Raw genomic sequence first — 21418 nt, forward strand, 5'->3', positions numbered from 1 at the left:
GGCAGAAGTGCACGGAATGCAGACTTTCCAACGCAGGACAGCTAGGAAAGCCCTCGACTCAGACCTCGGAACAATGCCAGTCCATTTCTGCATCAATCCGTGCTCATTTTTATGAGTTTTGCCAAGGACTCACCACCACCCAGCCAACGACATCCTGACGGACCAATGTTGTTCAAATGGGAAATAGAGACATGTTGGCTTTTCTGCTTCCGGTTTGCAGCAGTTGACGTTTCATGTAGCAGTAGCCATCGGAGTGCATATATGTTAAAAATGCACTGAGAGAACATTACAAAATTATAAAAATTAAGATGAGTTTCAGTTTGAAACATAAAATTCTTTAATTTTTTTAAACATTATCTATACTGCATTTAATTGTACATATTTTCAAATATACATTTAAATTTCCTTCTGTAAATTGTGGAACTTTCTTCCAGTGTCCCCCTGCGCCGCTGCTGTGCAAACACACATATTCCGACAGATGGCTCACATGGAGAACGAGAGCAGGCCACATATGCTAATACACGGAGGCAGTCAGCCATGGCATGTAGCAGCCACAACAGCACCCCCATCCCCCCCAACCGCTCACTCAAATCCTAGCCGGTCACGTCAACTAATCCCTGAGGAATTGTTCAAGTTGCAACGCAGAAAAAGTTGCCCAATACCGAGAGCACAATTATCGGGCATTAAGGTATACTTTTTAATTTTTGGTGCACTCCCAACTCAGATTGAGCGCCTCGTTGCTCAGCGATCCCGGATTGATGGCCTCCATCTTGCGCATTCCCTTGCTGTCCACCACAAAGACCTCGAAGTTTCGCTGGTTGATGATCAGCCGTTTCTGGATCTCCACCACGCACTTTTTCAAGATACAGAAGGCCTCTGGCTGGGTGAGGTTAGCGTGCCAGAATCTCTGTAGGATACTGCCGCAAAACATGCTGCCCCAGCCGTGACCCGCATGGTTGATGGACTGCGCTGCCCCAAAGGAGTCGATGTAGTGCAGGTCCGGACCTTCGATGGCATCAAAGCCGGCCAGCAGCATGGCCACCTGGTATCTCGTGTTGGTTCTAATGTAGTCCGCCAGATGTCGGCGGGTAAAATGGGCGGCAGCCCGGGCACTTAGGTGATAACCGTTGGCAATCTTGTACAGATGCAGGTTCTTAGAGATGTAGTCCGTAAACTGAAGAGTATCGCCGCCATCGCCCACTGCGGCCATCATGTTGAAGTCGGAAAGGCGGTGGACTTTTGACTGATCTAATGGAATATGAATACATAGTTCAGTTGTTGTTGTTTAATATATTTAAAAACCTACCGTCCTTCATAAAGATTAACGACTTGGCCTGCATTGTATCCGAAGCGAGCATGACAAAGTCCGGTCCTTTGATCCCCAAAATGGTCTCCATCGCCATATTTGGGTAACGTTAAATTTAATATTGTCGGTGAGTAATGATATATTTATTCCTACAGTGTAGTTTGTTTGCTGCTTAAATTATCAAATTTTTGAGTGATTTATCCCTGCTAATAGATCACTTCTCGTTGTCGACCCTGTCGTGCATAATGGTAAAGAACGAGTAGGCTCCCTTGCAGATGACCGCAAAGGTGCTTATGTGGATGGGAAAGATTGCACCGGCTAGTAGCTGCTGTCGCCGCTTGGTGCGCTCCGCCATGATCAGCATGTTGCTGCGGTAACTGCTGCTCTGGACAGTCCAGTTGCTGCAAAATACTGCATAGTGGAGGCTCGCGAAGCTATCCGCCACCATAGTGCCATAGTAGCATAGTGGATACGTCTGCAAGGTGATGCCCCACAGGAAAGTAACATAGTACACGCGGTCCTGCACTGTGTCCACATATGAGACCAACCCGAACATGGTCAAGGCAATGTTGACGGCTATTACAATGAATTGGATCATCATGGGCCCGGATATGAGGCTGCGGGTGAGCTCCAGCAAGCTGGATTTTCAATTATTATAAATAAAGTACAGAATATTTATTAATGGTTACCTATAGAGATCATTCTGGTCATTGATGCAGTCCACAAGTTCCTTCTCATTGGCCCTTTGCGTTGCCGGTCCATAGCCAATGCAGGAGATGCGCATGATCAGCAGATGGCACTGTTCGGCAATGAGATACAGCGCCAGAGGAGGAAACGAGTCGTCCACAAAGTTCTGCAAGATTTGGCAGAAAATGCCCACCTCCTGGAAGAGCACTACTGCCACATAGGCCACCGTCGAATGCCTCCAGTCGAAGGGGAACCACAAAGGAAATGGCAAGCTCCGTTCGCTCCGGAACAGGAAAGAACCCGCTGTGTTAACCATCACCGTCAAGTAGGTTACCAAGAATATTCTCGAAAGGCGTTGCAAATGCTTCGCCATCTGTCGGTGGTAGCGAACCTGCTCCTCCCCACTAACACGGCTATCCAGCTGAGCGATTACCTGCCGCATCTCAGTCAGCTTGAACAGCTTAAGGACATACATGCCGAACTTCAGGATAGTGGACAGAGAGGTGATCGTCAGGCTAAAATTGGTGATGTTCTCTAATGGTGTTTCGAAACTGAACAGCGACAGCAGCAGCAGCGGCACCAGCATCGAGACGAAAAAGTTGAGAAACATCGCCCAACCAAGGTAGTTTCCATTGCTCAGATCAAGGGCTCCAAGAATACGCCAGGCGCCGACCTGGAGACGGTAGTAGTCGATTCTGAACTTCTCGTTAACCGATAACATATTTTTTGCCAATTTCCTTTTAACTAAATGCCGCCTAACAGGAGGGAGGCCTTTATATAGAACCTTTCCGAGCAATTTGCACAATTATCCGCAAGCTATTAAAAGACAAATTAAATTATTAAGGCGGTGGAAGGTCAAATTCAATTTTACTCCTTACTGTAAGCTACAGGTAGCACTCAGAGGGCTAAACTTTAAAAAATAGAAATATATAGAAAATATTTATAGGTATGTTTTAATTTAAATGCATTTCTCTAAGAATACAAAGTTAGAATACTAGAATTGGAAATTTATTTCATAATATATTTAATTATTTCCATTTGTCTTAGGGGTTTTCAATGATTTGGTTGCGATATTATTAAAACAAACACGTGCCTTGGCTATTAATTCAAGTTAAATTAAAACAGCTGGTGGACATTTCAGGGTCTGCCGACTTCTGTGGTCTAGCTTTGTGGCTTCATATTTTCTTTTAAGGGCACATCAAATTGGTTTTAAAGACTTTTCAGGGTGAACGCTTAAGATTCGACATCAATTAGAAGTTTAATATGCATATTTATTGATAATATGACACCAACCATTTGCCGTTTCACACGGCAATTCAATATGGTGTTGGGCCTGAAGGTCCCGTGGTCTGTTCCCGTCTGCTTCAGCCAACCAACCACCCACCCAGGCAGCCCAGCTCGTCTGCGTCCATTTCCGTTTGGTTTGTGCCACCGTTGGGGGCACTTAAAAAGCACTTAGTTGTGTTTCATTGAAATAATTTTCAGCATTTCCGCACTTGAACACGATTTTCATTATCCGCTAGCTGCATTTTACTATCCCCCATTGTCTGCAATTTTAATGTGATGAAAATTCGCACCATTCTGAATAATTATCACATCTATTTGTGAAATGGAAATATTTCCGCAATTAAAAACATATTTTCTAGCGCCCTTGAAGTAATGACGACCATTCCATTCTCATTCTGATTTCCATTTCCGTTCTCGTTCGCCGCGTTGTTGGCACATCCTTTATGTTTGCAATTCCAGGCGATTATCCTGCAATTAAAGGCGAGATCTGCTAACAGCGAATTGGGATTTACAATCGGTTCGTTATTTATCAACTCAAACTAAAACATTTACGAACGAGCGGGTTTGCATCTGTGCAGATTCAAAAACATTATTTAATCCGAGGTGATAATTGATTTAACTACACATATTTGAAAAAAATATCAACCAACTGACAACAAGCAAACAATCAGTATGTATTAAATTCCTAGTTAAATTGACGTTGACTGAGGGAGCATGAGTCCCAGAGCTGGTGAAAATGTCATTTACTCTAACCAGCCGGAGCGTAATCCGATTTGAGAGCAGCACCACCGCACTTGAGCACGAATGGCGGCGGACATTAATGTTTTTTAATGTCGATATATCGGAGGGAGTGCGCTGTGACCATCGAAACGAGATTACTGCACCAAGGGCCGAGGAGCGTAATGGAGAGCGTGAGTTGATTAACTGGATTTGCAATGCGTCCACTGACTCGAATTCAAACACATTTCCAGTGCGAAATCCCGGCGGAGGATTGAGCAATCCAATTAAACAGTGTGCATTGCCATCTGACGAGCCTAATAAATTCTATGCCCAGAGTCGGGATGATTTCGGTTACCGACGGCCTCTTCATGGCCGAAGAAGTTGCAGGCACTTGCAGTCGGCTAAGCCAAGGAGGAAACTTGCCGATATAGCCTCGATTTCCCACTTACCCACTCGGGACTCTACTCATCATTTTGTCCCCTTAGATTATGAAACTAATAATGGATATGACGAAGGCTACAACAAGAGTGCGCATAAACTGTGTCAGAATGAAGAATATCAACTGCCCAATCAATTCTCCATGGAAGTCACATATCGTAAAAAAGCGCGAGATTTAAGAGATTGCTATGATACCGAATCCGACACCGATTCCTCATGTGAAAATCCACATGATTACTACTCTAACTCACGGCCAAAATATGCGTCTAATCGAGAATTTTACGAACCACCGTCTAATAGAAACTGCAGTCCTTGTTGCACAGAAGAACAATCCTGCCCTGATTTCAACACAGATGGTAGGCAATCTCCATCCCAACTCAGCATGTTTAGGCCAAGACGGAAGCACAGACAAACCTCGGGGTCTCTGTCACCCGATTATGCTTTAGATTATGATGATCGTAGGGACTTTAAAAATGAAAACACTTTCGATTCGAAGGATTGTGATTGCGAAGACCCCTTTGAAAATTCAAAACCTCTGCATGAACGTGACACTAAAGCTAAATATTCGTCATCAAAAAATTTTGATTGTGATTATGGTGTGAAGAGGCTTAGGCCGCCGCTACCTGCTCTCAAACCAAAAGCCAAGGTACGAAAAAGTTGTGAAACTCTGTTTAAAACATTCAAGGAGAAAAACTACCCAATCGACACATCCAGGAATTGTGAAACTGAGACCGATTGGATAAAAAATACTGGTTTGTCGAACCAAGAACCACGAAGTTTTCAAAGAAATCGAAATATGCGACATTCCCCTCCACAGAAAGATCCAGCGTTTTGTAATCCTTTTAAAAGGGCTAAAGAAGAGTCAGGACATTATGAAAAGCAGGAGAATAATCCTAGGGATAATGTAACGGTGCCTCGAAGAACTGCAGAGAAAATCAAATTTATTTTTAATATAGAGGAAATCCCACAACCTAACAAAAAATATATTACAAAAGAAGTAGCTCCCATCATCGATGATGAAATACCCAGGCGCCAGAGAAAGTCTCTAGGAGAAGCTTCCGAAAACCTAGGTAATTCTTCATCGTCGAAAAGGTATGATCGCCACGAGCGAATACGTAATTTAAAACCCTCTCGTGATAAAAACAAATTAAGTGACAGTCCAACACTCTTTGGAATTGATATACCGTATAAAAAGCAGGAGCTAATGAAGTCGTGCGCTCCCAACGATTCATATTCTTCAAAACGATGGGATTCGGGCTGCGACACTGCTGCTCTACATTCAAACTCTGCTGACAAACTTGAAAGAGAGCCATTACAGAAATCTTTTAAACCACGCCTGTCTCTATACGACGTAAGGAGTCGTCAGCGCAAAACAGTAAGGCAAAAAATATCGGGATTTCTTAAAAATTCAAACGCAACCCATAAACGATCGAATATCTTCAAAGACAAGCTGAAACCAATTAAGAATCAACCCCAAGATAACCGAGATAATGAAAAAGCGCATGTTGAGATCCCCGTTATTGAGAAAAAGGAAAGCTTTTCGGCTATACCATCTCTGGGTATTAAACACCTAAGATGTCCTAGCAATACAGGAACAGGCAGTCACTATCCGACAGTTTTTAGGGGAATGGTCAGAAATATTAACCAAAACCATCAGGAGTTATCCGCGTATACTCTTCAGGGCACAATGCACTGCCCAACGTGTGATCAGTGCGATCTAAAGTTATTCGATCGTATATCCAGCGGAAATTGTAGTCTAGACAATTATGGTAAGAAATCTGATCCCTACAAGGAGAGTAATATAAATGTCTGTCTCGCCATTCGGGGAACTGATGTCAGTTTGGAAAGGGACCCCAGGATCATAGCATCCAGCTATGGGGCTAATAAGGACTGGATCGGTGTCGGATCAGAATCGAGCAGTCTTTCAATATCTAGACAAGCTAGTGGTTGCACTTTATCCTCTGGCTGGACGGAAAACCACTATAAAAATGTAAGGTTTTCTCCAGCCAGACGTTCTCCAACGTCAAACGATTTTCGAAATGCAAAATCTCGAGGAATTATATTTTCCAGGACAACTCGAATCAATAGGCAAGGCATTGAGGTGTGTTCCAGGGCTCCAAATGTGAGTCATAATATATCCTCCGAGGCAGGATGTACTTGCCCCCGCTGTCGTATCCGTGCCAAATGGAGCTTAACCCGGCAGTCCTGCTGTTCCCAAAAACCAAGCCCCAATCAAGGATGCAACCACACCTGGTCTCCGGATAAAATTGAGAGCAACAGATGCAGACCCGCGAGACCCTTTCTTTGCTTGCCAAATACTATTGAAATGAGCTCGAGGCCACCGACTGTGGTCCACTGCGAATTACATAAGAGATCTAACCTCAGAGGAAATAACTGCCTAGAAAATATGTTCAACAAAAGGGTTTGCTTGAAAACGACTAGCTCTAGCAGCGGTCTTTCTGGGATAAGTTCTGGAAGCTGGTCAATGTACAGTGATAAAACTTCTTGCTGTTCTAGACAAAACAATACAATCAGAGATAAAAGTTGTTGTTGTTCTATGAAAAGAACCAATATTGGTGTAAAAAGTCCATGTTGCATAGCAAAAAGAGAAATTCAAAATAATGACAAGAGCAACAAATGCCAACGGAGCATCGGCAAATTGAGACCAAGATCTTGCAGTTGGCCGAGAGAAAATCCCAAAGGTTATCAACCAAAACGTACTAGATCGTATTGCGCACCCAAAGCCTCAAATCAATGCTCTGACTCCAGAAATGTATCACAAAATTCAAACTGTAGTGAGATGGACATGCAACTAGCTTGCTTGCCAAATTCTACATATGACCCAAATTCTACATCACCCCCGCCATGCTACTATTCCTCAGAACCATACTCCTCTACAGGAGGCTTGATATTGGATTGGACCGAAGAGACTAATGGCAACAAGAGTGTTGTGGAAGAACTAAAGCAGGAACTGCTGGAGTCCTTTATGACGGAACACAATATCGAGCCGCAGTGTCCTTGTCAGCATCCCACTCCGCACATTATGTTCTTTCCCTGCATGCCAGAAAACCATGCATGCCAGCCATCTCCCAATATGAATAGCAATCGATTCTGTATGCCTAATTCTGTATACTGCTGGACAGCTTGCTCTAACCCACCGGCTCATTTTTGAGATATGGTAATTAATTCAAATTAAAATGTGGAGTTAATCAAACTTATTTTTTTATAGCTTCCAATTGGACCGTGTCTTGGAGACAGTCTTCAGCATAGTTACAGTGAGTTGCCCATGTGTAGAATACATTTTCTTGGATTTAATTTTACGTCCTTCCAGGACCCTAGGCCTACATATAAATGCCATATTTTACATTTACGGTAATGTGAAAAATTATTGTAAAGCCAAAACCACATATTAAATAAACCAGTAGAAACTATTTTGGTATTAATATAAAACGGCATTTACATTCTAGAACATTGTTAAATATTAAATATTTATAATTTAGGAAACACAGCATTCTAGCTAGAAGAGCTTCTCTGGGGTAAGTGAGAATACCTTAATTTTATTCTTTCTGTACTGGCGACTTATAATTATTATAATTATTAATTTGCAACAGAATTTTAACATTTAAAAATACAAATTTTAATGTATAAAAAGATTTTGTTTGTCAAGACGAATCTCCAATGGTTATGTTTTATGTCCGCTTTTATTATAGTTATTTTTATTATGGGTATTCTGTTTGGTATATTTGCACATCAAGCTCGATTTCTTCATGCTACAATCGAACCGAAATTTATCGATAACAGACGCCACGCTTTTGAGGGCCGCCAAAAGTTTTGAGTTTTAAGATTTAGGTTTTTAAGTTTAAAGTTTACAGTTTAAAGTTAAGTATTTGAAGCACTATGTGTGACCACGTGGAGGAGTACATATTTAGGAGCCAGTCGTTCTTGGCCAGGAAGTACAGGATCTACGCCAAGGTCGGCAGCGGTTCATTTGGCGACATTTACAGGGCGCAGTGCAGGGAAACTGGTGAACCCGTGGCCATCAAGCTGGAAATCGCAAATGGCTTTCAGCCGCAACTTCTCAACGAGTACAGGTTGTACAAAACCGTGCTACATGGCGTAGGCATTCCGCAGGTCTATAGCTGCTTCAGCGAGACGAACGTAAACGTGCTGGTGATGCAGCTCCTGGGCCCGTCGCTGAACGATTTGTTCGATTACTGTGGCGGCCGCTTCTCGGTAAAGACTGTGGCCACGCTGGCGGACCAAATGATCGAGCGCCTACAGCATGTGCACTCGCACAACATCGTGCACCGTGACATCAAGCCGAACAACTTCCTAATGGGCAGGGGCGCCTTCAGAAATCAGCTGTTCCTTATCGACTTCGGGCTGGCCAAGGAGTACTGGGACGAGAAGACGGACAGCCACATCCCGCCGAAGTCCGGCACTCATTTGGTGGGCACTGCCCGCTACGCCTCTATCAATGCGATGTGCGGCAGCCAGCAGTCACGCCGCGATGACATGGAATCCCTGGGCTATCTGATGCTCTACCTGCTCAGGGGCAACCTACCCTGGCAGGGCATCAATTTCGGGTGCGTAAGGCAGCGCAACGAGAAGATTGCCGAGACTAAGCAGTCCACTCGCTTGGAGGACCTATGTCGGGGCTATCCCGACGAATTTGCAGCCTACATGAGCTACTGCCGCACCCTGGGCTTCGAGGAGGAGCCGCTGTATTCGCTAATGCGGCAATCATTTCTCGATTTGATGAAACGCTTCAAGTACACCTACGACAACATCTTCGACTGGACTTCGCCTCTAGAGCAGGACAAGTTGAGGTCCAAGCCGGAACTCGAGGAGGAAAACGCCGCTGCTCCTGTCCAATAAATGAGTCTTCACTTTTCCAGAGAAATGTCAGAAATGTCAATTTAAAATACACAAGCTGCCAGCAACCAAAATGAGTCCAATTAACAAAACTGGGATTTGGATTTGTGCAACGCTTGCATTCTCTGGCCAGATTTCAGTTGCAGTTGCTGCAGTTGAGGCAGTCGGAACAGCTGCCAGAAATGTCCGTCAGAACGGATGGCAGCAAAAGTCAATGGAAATTGCCAGGGGTGCTGAATGAATTCAGGGAGCAGCAGCAGTAGCAAACGGGCCTGGGAAACTTTCGAGCAAATGAAAACGTAGCAAATGACAGCATCCAATTTACGTTTGCAATTAAACTGACACCGAACAGACACTTGATTTAGTCGGACGGAGGGCAGCCTCCAGACCAGCTCACGACCACCCACATTCCGTCCGATTCTGTGAAATGTCGATTTATGGACATGGCCATTCAAAGTTGTTTCCCAGCAGATTTATGAATATGGAAATGTACCAAAATTTGTCCATTATTTGCCTGTCCAAGGGGCAGAAGACTTGACCAGTTGGAACCGTTTCTTTAGAAGAGTGTGGGTCCCTCAGATACTATTATCACAACCTTGCGGCATCTGAATAGGTTCGTGTAGTCGGCCATCTCTTGATTGGTGCTTTTGTTTGCGAGGAGAAAATGTACCAAATTAGTCGGATGAGGAATTTTGGTTTGGATTCTATTTTTGTTTTCTTTTTGAAAATTAATTTTGAATTTCTTTGTCTATATAGAAAATTTTGAACAGAATGAGAATGTTATATTCCGGCACACTACATTTTGTATTTTGTCTGATATTTTCTTCGAACGGTTTTCAAATGTCTTAAATATCCTTTCTCTGCAATAATTTATAGCTATATATACTACCTATTACTACCAATGTATGCCATGCAGGTGTGAAGCCAGCGGTGTTAATGAGCCATTTGAGCAGGCGAGTATCAGTGGACCGGACAAAACTGTGCCAACCAACGCAAGGGAAATATTAATGCGGACTCCTTATCAAAAATGGCAGCAATCAGCACGCTCAGTTAGCACCTCGTTGGGCGAGTATGGGAATCGCCATCCAAACACTTTCCCCCGCCATTAATCCTGGGGAGCAGCCGAGCATTTCGTCTGTTTTCGGGGAGCAGCGTCAAGTGCGAGCCGGGCTAAAAGCCCCATCAGGTCCAAGTGGCGTGTCAATCGGCCATTAACATGGGTCCGAACACTCTCCCTCTCATCCCCTCGTTGCCACCGATAAGTAAAAACAAACACCTAGAAGGCAGCTGCCTAACAGCCGAAAAACCCAAGAAATATGCGAGTCTTAAACGATACCGAACCTGATTGAAGGACTCAGTAAGAAGGCAGTGGAAATCGAAATTGAAATCTCACCTGTCAGATTTTCCCACTCACAGGACGGCGGCGCAGTGGCGGCTGCCAGCGAAATTTGAGAGAAATTCTTTCATTAAAAAATTAAATGCGGCAACACTTGGGAATTTGTAAGAAAATTGCTCATTAAAAGTTTTCACCTGGAGAGGCGCTCAAAGCGAATCTCGACACTAATTTTCTTTTCATGTAATTATGTGCAGCAACTGAAGAAACAGCACACAAAAAATTCCCTCTCTTTTATTTTAGCCGGCAATTGTGTGCCGGGCTGAGCTGTGCCTCCCCTGCTTGCATTTTTCCAGCAAGGTTTTCAGCTCGACAAGGAAAAGTTGAGGTTGTTAATGCAAAGGACACAACTTTTTGCGATGTGTGGAAGAAGAGACCTGCTCTCGGGTGTGCTTTTCCTCTGACACTTTCCAAAGATGCTGAGGGTATTCCCCCAACCGTCGCTACAAATATAAGTCATCTTCATTTGGCATTCGGTTTGCACTTTCCAACTGACAAATTGATTTGATTTCGTTTGCATTCCCTGGTGGACGCCACTCGATTCGACTGCATCCGCATCAAAGCTTAATATTGGAAAAATAATGTGCACAAATTGAACTTATAAATAAATCAAATCAAAATATCTTGTATTACTGCAGAAGGACATGCTCTCCGCCCTCCGCTCGCCGAAGTGGTTCCAAGCGCATATTGCGTTCGAAATTGAGTTACATTTAAATATTTTCCCATTTGCAATGGCAAACGCTCTCGGATATGCACGTGGAGGAGGTCCAAGCTTTCCCCATCCAGGTCCCAGCTGCTCTGGCGATTGAATTTCGAGTGCTTGCATCGTAGTTAAGGTTGATTGTTTTTGTTTTTTTTGGCAACAGAAGTAAGAAATAGCCAGCACCAAACAAACAAATATGTGGAGGAAGTGTATTCTTTATAAATGTATTTAGGTATCTTGAGAAAAGTATTTTATTGCAAATCAAGAGGAATCCTATTTGATTTTGTAAAATAAGTGGAAATTCCAGCTTTGCATCTACCAGAAATGTAGAAATGTAGAAAATATCAGTTGAAATTAAATATTTTATTTTCAAGTTATAAGGTTTAATTTAAATTATATTTACAACAAGAAAAGAAGCTAACTTTGAAGCTTAAATACCCTTGAAGTATATAATTGGTCAAATAAAAAACATTTATATGTACTTTTGCTTATCTTCCTAGGTACTTAGGTGTATATATGTATTAACCTACAGTTGCTATAACAGCTATATGGCATAGTTTTTCAGCTTTAATCAAATTTTAAATATTTTAAGATCGTTAATCAATTAAATCTTTGAGCTTATGTGTATTTTAGGACACCCAGAAATTATGTCATTTTGAAAATAGGCAGTATGGCATTCTTGTGAAATTTATATTTATTATATCTGATTTTCCACATGAACTGCGTTGGCTTTCATTTCCAGCCTAATCCCTCAACCTGTTTAACCGAATGTTTAATTGCATTAATTTATATCGAAATAATTTCAATTTCCTTTCGTGCATCGAGTGGCCAACAGGGCGTATAATTGATTCGACTTCCGCGAACGCCTCCGAAAATGGCGCCGGTAATAAATCTCAGCCCACAGCACAATGCTCTGCGTTTGCTTTGTGAACTTAAAATTATACGGATAAGATCAGAAATAAATTTGCATAAAACTGCATTTACATTCGCCGCAAAACCGAAATCTTCAACGCGAAACTGGAACTCTCCACAACAAGGAGCAAAGCGAACCTCTGAAACCCAGCCACTTGCCGAATGCTCGCGTTGATTAATTATCTACATGAAAGCGTGCAATTTACAGCTCACCTTAAGCTCGCCTCCGATTTCCGCGCACTCCCGTAGTCGTATTTATGGAGTGTTTAGTTGTCTGGGGCCGATTGGTGCGCGGATAAGCCGGGAAAGTTACAGCGAAACTGATTTCCATAGCGCACTTTATCTAAATTAAAATCAAAAACTCTGCCGGCTGCCCGCCCCATTCATTCGGCACGCCAATTGAGCCTCGGACTAGGGAGCTCAGTTGGGGTATATACACAGGGTACAGGGATATGTGGCCCATTTTATTTTCCACTTTGGCCTCAAATTCAACTGGAGTCCTTGCGACGTAGCTTTGGTAGATTTATATTTTTATTTATTGCTGATAGGTTTGCTTTGATTTTGAATTTAAAAATATGCCCCACCATTTTATTTCCAGATGTCTTAAGACTTTTAAAAGTTAATATATATTAATATGTATAAATTTCTTAATATGTCCAAAGGGTATCAAGTTAACCAGTTTTATTTTAAACCCCATTTCCTACGTCGAAACCCCGCTTTTATTTCGCTCAGGTTTAATTAACACGATGATCGAATCTGATATTTTTTAATGGAATTGGTTGCAGCCTTCAAAGAAACAAAAATGTGTCCAACCAACGCAGCTCCTGTCCCCGACCACGAGGAGATGATGTCACGATCTGGATTCTAGACCAGGCCATCCAAGTCCAACCCAACCCACTTGGCCCCTCGTCCGTTTGTCAATGTCACAGGAGTCAGCGGCTGTGCGTTGTTGTCTGCAGGTAAATGGTGTGTATTTCAATTTAGCTGCGAATAAATTGCCAACAATAAAGCGGGGGAAAAAGTGTAATTTGTTTGGGTCGTTTGTTTCCAGTGTCATATCTGCCAGAATGTATCTCTCCCGGGGTCGCAGTGCCTCCGTGTCTGTGGCTGAGCGATGAGATTCTTATTGTAATTTTGATTATGTGCCTCGGCTCCAGTCCGCTTTCTTCTGTTCCGGCCACGCATTCTCAGCAGATTTGTATCTGTTAGTTACATTTACAAATTGCCTAACGCATTTATTCACCCCGGGGAATTGGATTTGAAAATTGAGCTGTATGCGGTACACTCGAGACTCATTTCTAAGCTTCTCGTGCCTCCTAATGCCGGTTATGTGCAGCTCTTAACCTCTGATGGATACCCGAGTGTCAGCATGCAGGATGCGGCAGCAATATAAAGAAAGAATTGCCACTCACTTAGCAAGGCGTTAGCAGGAAATATTTGGGGGGACTGTGTAATGTTTGCCGAAAGATAGTGCACTGAGAAATTATATATCAGATATATTATAAACTAACTTTTTAGATATATACTAACTTTATGTTTAAATTGCATTATTTTATGTAAAAAATATTTGTATTTATATTCTGTGCTAAGAACTTGACAATACTTTTTTTTAAGTGAAACTTAAGAAATACACTGCTCGTGTGATCGATTTTGAGTAAGCCAAGTGCTCAAGTGAACGGAATAAACGCCTTCAACGTCCGGGCTTTTGCAGTCAGGACGTAATAACTCCATTTGCCGGAATGCATTAGGGGGGCACTTGCTGAAAGAAGCAGCAACCTGCTCGTAGTCCTACACTGCTCCTGCTGCCGTCCATACAGGTTAATTTCCTAGGCAAAATGGCTGAGGACATCGTCACACGGGATGGGAAGCCGTAAGTCTTAGGTCGGCTTTACAATGGCCGACTTGTGGGCCATTAGCAAAAATGAAAACAAGGCCATAACCCCCGCACACAAAGGTGATTCTGCGAAACGCTTATTAAAAGGACACTTTAGCCCTGTGACAGGATGTGACGACACATCCTAGGGCGCACAAGCAGAGGTAATTTAGATTGCGTCTGCCGTCCCGAGCAGCCCAACAACGGGTCATAACAGACCCAGTTGACATGGAGGTTAAATAGATTAGGGATATCGCTTTCAGCCAAGTGGCGGCGGGGGTTATGCACCTGGTCCCAGCTAGAAGCCAGGTGAGAGATGGCTGGGCTTTGGCTTTGACTTTGGCTCGAAAGTAATTGCCAAATATTGGGACAACACAACCGGAGGGGTGCGGCACGTGCCCAGTTCCTCTTCCGGTTCCTGTTTCAGACACGAAATTGAATTATTAATGCCGTTGTCATTGGGATCGGGAGCGATGAAAGTTGGGCGCGAACTTTGCCGAAAAGTAGAGCTTGTTTGCCCGTGAACCACAATTAAGTTGTCACTCAGAAACCCGGGGTTTGGGGTCAAAAGCCTGGGGCGGTGGTCTTTGACCTTGATTGCAGCCGAAGGTGTGGCCGTTGTCCCCAAAGGACATTTGCTTCCGGGGTGTTGCTTTCCTACTTTATTTGCGCTCTTTGGTTTAATGATGGTGAGAAAACCAGTTTGGCTTTTTATGGGAAAATTCTGTATATTTTAGGTAAATATAGTCTTTACTTTTGTTAACTTCACTCTAAGGCATTTGTTCAGTATATTCGAAACATTCAGTAAATTAAGCTGTAATTTCAATGTTTTTATATAATTCTTAATTTATGATATATTACCTAGCCTTCTAATTAACACAAGATACATGTAACCCACGGGTTTTCCAACTTTGAAAGCTCAGACCCCGAGATTCGTATGCACACTGACTGACTCAAAGGTTGTTTAACATTTGCATTGTCACTTTATTAAAAATGCAAATATTCGAGAATGCCGAAGGACTCTTCAACGGCGCGATTACGCAGTTCAAGTGGCCAGGCCTTTGTCATGCCCCTTCCAGTGCACTGCAGTGTTTGCTGCCCGGAGGGATGTGGAGTGAATGAATGAAGAGATGGGATCCCAGGCACCGCCTGAGGCCCACAAATGGAGAGTTGGCGGGGCGACAAAGTTGTCTTCAAGTGCGTCCTCGACGGGATGTTGCCAAACAGCAACCATCCGCACAAAGGTGAACGTGCCAAGTGGCAGGGGCACCGACACTGGCACCGGCACCAGCACCGAACGCTGCACCTCGGGCAAACAATGGCCAAATGTGTTCCCACCGCCACCACCATGTCTCCCAGTGGGAGCGGGGAAGTGCACTTTGGCCATGCCTTGATTTGTATGCTCGGCACTCGGCTGCATCTTGGAAATGAGCTGTGCTTTGCGATGGAATGACTATAGTCCACATGTAGAGCCCAAGTGCTTAATGTGTTAATCTCAAATAGGTTCACCAGCAAATAGCATACGGAAATGGAATTTGTAACCATCGATTAACAAGAGTATTTTACGTTTCTAACATAAACAATGACCTTTTACTTTATGGAGTATCAACCAACTAAAAACCCCAAATGTAGTTTTTCGGTTTATATTTTTGTATTGCCAACTTAAGTACCAAGTCGTTCTCTGAACTGCAAAATAATTACAACCTCAAGGGAACACATTAGTGGGCACTTTTGAAAGTGTTTCAAAGGACGCGTAGTTTCGCAAGAAGCCTTCGAGTATATGTGTATGTATTTTAATGTATAAAGCGAAGAAACGACCCACCGTCACCGAGGCAAACTAATTACGCGCCCCTTTAAGAAATTAAATGCATTTTGGCCTCGTCTTGCCGGCAATTTGAGTGGCCCACTCGGCGCCTGGGTGAGCACATAATTGCCTCGCCACTTGTCGCGGCTCCTCGAAAAACGCTTCTTTGGCGCTCTGCAAGGAGCATAAATGCGAAAATAACAACTGCCTTATAATGGCATTCAGCGGAGAAATCAAAAGAGTTGACTCGCAATTAAAATAAATTAAATATTTCAAACGTGAAATGAGCTCCGGTCCGGAAATGGACCAGGAACGCTTCTCTCATCTTGAAGCAATTATAAATTTATGTGGAATGAATTTTTTTCTAGAATATTTTCTGAAATTGAATGAACCAAGGATACCTTTCAGCTCGCTTTATCAATAACACTAGTAAAATCCATAGCAAATAATTCCTCCTTTCAAAATCCCAAAGGTCTTAGGTGAAACTCTAGAGAGTTTAGCAAATCCTCTATAGTTTTCAATGAACTCTCAAACCCATTTCACTTAGATGCCAGTTGTATTTGGCTCTCTGGCTTTTCACTTATCAATTGTGTCAGCTTTTCGGGCAGATTATTAAGAATTTATGCCGGGTAAATATGGAAAACGCAGGGCCATATTGGAATCAAACACGTACCGGGACGTGAGTGCTGGCAGAACAGGAACAGGAGCAGCCTATAGTACAGCTGTCGGGAATGGTATCGAGATGGGAATTGAAATAGTTTTCAACGGTTTGACGGTTGGGACTGGCACGCAGCCGGCATGCACGAGGATGACACATGTTTTCTGGCTTATTTTATTAATCACATTTTTGCCACATTTCGGGCCGGTACTCGACACGGCCACATTAAATATTAAATGGCATGGAAACAAATGCGGATTATGCCGGGCTGTGGCTCGGTTTAGTTTCAGCCAGCTAACATGCACAATAAATTGTATTTAAAATGAAACAGTCGGACGGCATCTTCCATTCCGGACACGTGCGAATTCATTCAGGACGTGGAGCGCTAGCCCTGATCTTTGACATGGCAGGCCGGGAGCAGGAGCTGGCGGAGTACAAGGAGCTGGAAATAGCAGGCAGGACTCAATGTTTGCCTTTTGACGTTTACAAATTACCCACAGCTGGCGAGCAAAATGCCTGGCATTGTGTGTGTCCTGTCCTGTGCTCCCGGGTGCTATATTAAACGTACATATGTCTCGGGACATACCGGAGGACGAACGGCAAGTACTCTTACATGCGTCTGAGTGGTTTGGGGCTCAGTTAGTTTATTTTTTGCATGAATTATTCATCCGGCTTTGTCTCATCAAATTGAGCGACCTCGTTAGTCTCTAAAATGTCAAAATTTCTACTGCCAAACATTTGTTGTTTCAATTATTTAAATGTAATTTTCAAATTGCACTTTTCAAATTGTGGCGGAGGCTGCGTCACGGAAAGGGGAGAACGTAAACTTTACCTACAGGTGAGTGTGCGTGCGTACATGTTTTGTTTTATTTACAAACAAAATTTGCATTGCTGAAGAGATTTAGCCCTAAAAGGGCATACAATTATATATTTAAAAAGCAAAATACTAGAAGGTCCTTAAAGTAAATCAATCAAACTAGTATCCTCTTTAATATTATTTTTTATTAATTTCACAATTATTAATTATAATCGAAAAACTTTAGCTATTTCTCTTATCGTTAATATGTTTCGCCCTCGTTTAAAGCTCGTTTCACACGGCGTATGCGTTATATTCCAAAATAATTCCCAAATTGCTACATTAATTCACGAGCTGGGTTGTGTGTGTGTGTTTTTCGCTGGGCTTGTGACCCTCAGGCGAGGTCCTGGCGTTTATGCGAAAAGTTTAATCAACAAACTAAATCGCTTAGCAGCGCGAACTGTAACTAATTTACTTTGCAGGCTAAAATCGTTTGGAAAAAGTTGCCACCGTTTGCGCATCATAATGATAAAAGGTGAATATACCTGCAGCTATATACCCGTGCATATCGCCAACATCGGTGCGGAATACATAGTAATTAATTACCACTCGCTCTTTGCAATTGATTGTAGCAGCAGAACTGATGAATCGATTGACGTTAGTCTAATTAGAAAAAAAAACCCATGTTTTTACACTAAAAAAGAGGCTGTATGCATTATAAATTTGTATTAAATAAATAATTAATAAAGGCATCTTTACATAAACAAAATCACATTTGATCTAAATTCATTTTAATTCGAAACTAACTTAATTCCTAATAAAACGCAGTTGAGAATTATAAGTTTGCTTCCTTTCCTAATAATAAGTATTCAACTTTTCGGGCTGCGACCTTTTTTTTTTCGAGTGCTACAGAACTGCGAGTAGTATGCGCCTCCAGCCCATTCCCAATGGAAGGCAGAGAAAGGCACATAAAAATACGATGAAGAAGCATATGAAGTGAGCTCTTGAATGGCAACATTGAATACGCATTCGCTCGAGGAGTTCACATGTTAATTAAATAGAAAGCCCAACGAGACCCCGATGCATTGCACTCGAAAGTCGAGTCAACTCGAGTCGAGGACCCTGGCTTTCGTCCTGGCAGCCAGAGCCGAAACGAGGCCATTCATATCAATTTGTTTGGCCTACGCATTGAATTGCGGTTTGTGGATAAGCCTTCGCAGATGGGAATTCCTAGCAATATGCCGCTGCCTCCTCAGCTGTGATCTCTTTGGCAGCGCCAAGTGCTACTCAAAATTTACAGAATTCATTTATGCAAATGAAGTGCCTTTTATGACGCCGAGAGATGAGGTGCGGATGGGAAGCTTGCTGATGATGATGATGAGAACTGCCAGGCAAAGACAGAGACCGCAGCTTGGCAAAGGATGAATTGCGATTGGAATTGGTTAGCAACTGGCAACGGGACAGAACAGAGCAAAAAGTGAAAGACAAGACCAGTCGAGTAATGAATGAAAATTGAGCAAATTATTCAGTTCTTTTGGCGCAACAATAAAACAATTTACGTGCATTTCCAAGTGCTCTGGTAGTATTTTGCCAACTAATTATGCTGACCAAAGTCGCTCCAGGTTAGCACAGGAAGCGATGACTATGTAGTTACCTTTGCCCCGTTGAACTCCAACCTGTATCTCGATTGGTGAGTTGCAAAAACTGGGGAAAAGTCACTAACTGCGTTAGCTAGTTGAAGATGGAAACTAATTGTGGGCCAAAGTTTTGTGACTTTCTGAACTGCACTTGGAAAATTTCAACAATTATTGGTACTTGAGAAAGTGTTAATATATTTATTTAATATAACTATATAACTAGCTTGAAATGGAAATTATATTAGCAAGTGAAATTAGCTTTTTGAATTAATAAACTAAAAAGGGAAACTAGTTAAGTCTCTATAAATTGATTGATTCTTCTCTGAGACCTTATCAGAGATATTTATGTTTATTGTTTTGAGTGTGATTTGAGGAGAGCATCTTTCACTTGTCAGCTGTCTGCGGGCCAAACAACTTATTCACCCATATATTGAGGGCTGTTTATCTTTGGCCGTCTGGCTATTCACTTGTCGGGCCATAAAGAACGCGCTGGCCAAGTCAATCTGGGACCATCAATAAAACAATCAATAGACGCTGACAGCTGCAAATCCTGCCGCCCCGTCGAATGGATAACTTTTGTCGGGCCGCCCATTCATAAATTGACACATTATCGAAATTTATGGCGCCGGCGCCAGATACAAAGGCGTGAGTCGATGGGTTCGATGGCTTCAATGGCAGAGGGAACCGATCCGATGCAGGCAAATATCTGTACGAAATTAATGATGCGACACATTGGAAAAAAACAAAGGCCATCGCCGCAGAAAACAGAAAACAGGCAACAGACAACAGAAGCAACAGTTGCACAGTCGGTGCACAAGGGGAAGAGTGACTGTGAAATGGAAACGGGAAACGGAAGCCACCCCCTGGGTTGCACAACCCTCAAGTAAGGGGAGAATTTTGGGGTGAGGTTAAGTGGGAGTAGAAAAAACTGGAGAAGAAAACCTTCCCCCAGGGCTTTGGTCAAAACCACCACAAAAAGGGGTGGACAAGAAATAATAAATAGAGATGGCAAACCTTCACGAGATATAAAGATTAGCCTGGCTAATATCTAAGAATAAAATATTTATTTTTAAGAATTAAACAAATATATCATATTTAACTATATACCACTTTTCATGAAAGAAATGTAATGCCACTTAATCTGTGAGATATTCTTTGGTCCAGTACCATCTCTAGTTTCAAGTTTGGAGGGTTGTGATTTCTCGCCTGCGGGCCTCAGTGCTGACGTTTTTATTAAATTCCAGTAGCGTAGCATCCCCGCTCCGACTGGACTTGCACATTAAGTTCACAAATTTTTTAATAAACTGCCATCAAGTAATGAAACACAATGGGACTTCACCCCCCGTAAGGGCATGTCCAGCTCACTTTCTGGGGGATGGTGGCGAACGCCCTTGCAATTGTCCCCCCGCTCTGTCTGATGGAAATTACTTGTTCGGCTTTGTTGTGGCCAGCAGGGGGGCGGATGGCTGTTTGATGTATTAATTCGGAGGGGTTGGTATAAATTTCAAGTTGCTGCAAATAATTGTGACGTGAGCAAACTCCGAAAGGCACTTGGCAGACAGATGACGCCGGAGTGCGAAATGCCACTTCAATTGTCAGGAGTCGGTGTCGGAGCCGGAGTCGTCTACAAATGTTGTTCACCTTTTTACACGTAGAGAGCATCAGCGTCAACAACTTTTTAACAAAGGCGACGAGTTCCGAAGACGCTCCCGGAGCAGGGGTTATTACAGGAGGGGCCTTTGGGTTCACAGGAGGACGAAGACTGGTACCTGCAGCCAGACAATGGCTGATCTGACTTATTCATGCTGCAAAGTTCCGCGCAGAGACATAGATGGCAAGGACTTCCGCAGAAATCATCCTGACACAACGCTGTTTGACATTTCGGCCTGAATTATTTATTCGTTGCACTTTCCACATTTTCCCTAGCTGCCCTCTATTTTTTGCCCTCTCAACTTTTTTTTATGCACAGGAAAATAAATTTAATATGATCGAATCTATATAAATATAATAAAAATATGTGAAATATTAAAAAAATTGAATGTCTGAAATGTAAACATAAATAATACAGGAATTGTTAACAAAAACAGAGCTTTGCATAATGGTTATGTCTTTCTAATTCCATTTAAAAAATATTTCGCGTATTTTTTTCATTTATTCTCAGTGTTCTTTGTGTCCGGAGAATCGATGTGAAATGTAAACTTTTTCTGTTTAGTTTTTATTACGAATTTGTTGTTGGTCATTCTCTCTATCTCTATATATTCTATTTGTATTTTTTTGTTGTAGCGAGACTCTTTTATTTAATCAACAACTGACATCGCCACTGGCCGCT

The 21418-nt window shown here is 42.7% G+C and overlaps 4 protein-coding genes across 5 annotated transcripts; 2 read left to right on the forward strand and 2 right to left on the reverse strand.

Moving 5' to 3' along the window:
* Positions 1 to 673: 673 nt before the first annotated feature.
* LOC108077355 (Proteasome beta4 subunit-related 2) lies at positions 674 to 1504 on the reverse strand. The gene is made up of 2 exons (XM_017170647.3): positions 1307 to 1504; positions 674 to 1248 (listed from the first exon to the last, which is right to left on the reverse strand). The coding sequence occupies exons 1-2, from the start codon at positions 1401 to 1403 to the stop codon at positions 698 to 700; spliced, it is 648 nt and encodes a 215-aa protein (XP_017026136.1). The 5' UTR covers positions 1404 to 1504; the 3' UTR covers positions 674 to 697.
* A 16-nt stretch (positions 1505 to 1520) lies between these two features.
* Or23a (Odorant receptor 23a) lies at positions 1521 to 2803 on the reverse strand. Its single transcript, XM_017170613.3, has 2 exons — positions 1996 to 2803; positions 1521 to 1944 (listed from the first exon to the last, which is right to left on the reverse strand). The coding sequence occupies exons 1-2, from the start codon at positions 2712 to 2714 to the stop codon at positions 1521 to 1523; spliced, it is 1143 nt and encodes a 380-aa protein (XP_017026102.1). The 5' UTR covers positions 2715 to 2803.
* Positions 2804 to 3912: 1109 nt separating this feature from the next.
* LOC121502447 (uncharacterized) lies at positions 3913 to 7888 on the forward strand. Of its 2 annotated transcripts, XR_011444398.1 has the most exons (4): positions 3913 to 4191; positions 4252 to 7616; positions 7668 to 7713; positions 7770 to 7888. XR_011444398.1 is itself a non-coding variant. In XM_041776066.2 (3 exons), exons 1-2 carry the CDS (start codon positions 4017 to 4019, stop codon positions 7608 to 7610), a joined length of 3534 nt encoding a protein of 1177 aa, XP_041632000.2. In that variant the 5' UTR covers positions 3913 to 4016; the 3' UTR covers positions 7611 to 7616; positions 7668 to 7888. The 2 variants fall into 2 exon arrangements, 1 of the variants encoding a protein (XP_041632000.2); XM_041776066.2 differs by having other exon boundaries at positions 7668 to 7888.
* Positions 7889 to 8335: 447 nt separating this feature from the next.
* Positions 8336 to 9316, forward strand: LOC108077343 (casein kinase I). Its single transcript, XM_017170631.3, has one exon. It carries the CDS (start codon positions 8336 to 8338, stop codon positions 9314 to 9316), a length of 981 nt encoding a protein of 326 aa, XP_017026120.1.
* Positions 9317 to 21418: the final 12102 nt, after the last annotated feature.

Source organism: Drosophila kikkawai, chromosome 2L (assembly GCF_030179895.1).
Source record: "Drosophila kikkawai strain 14028-0561.14 chromosome 2L, DkikHiC1v2, whole genome shotgun sequence".
NCBI classification, from domain to species: Eukaryota; Metazoa; Arthropoda; class Insecta; order Diptera; family Drosophilidae; genus Drosophila; species Drosophila kikkawai.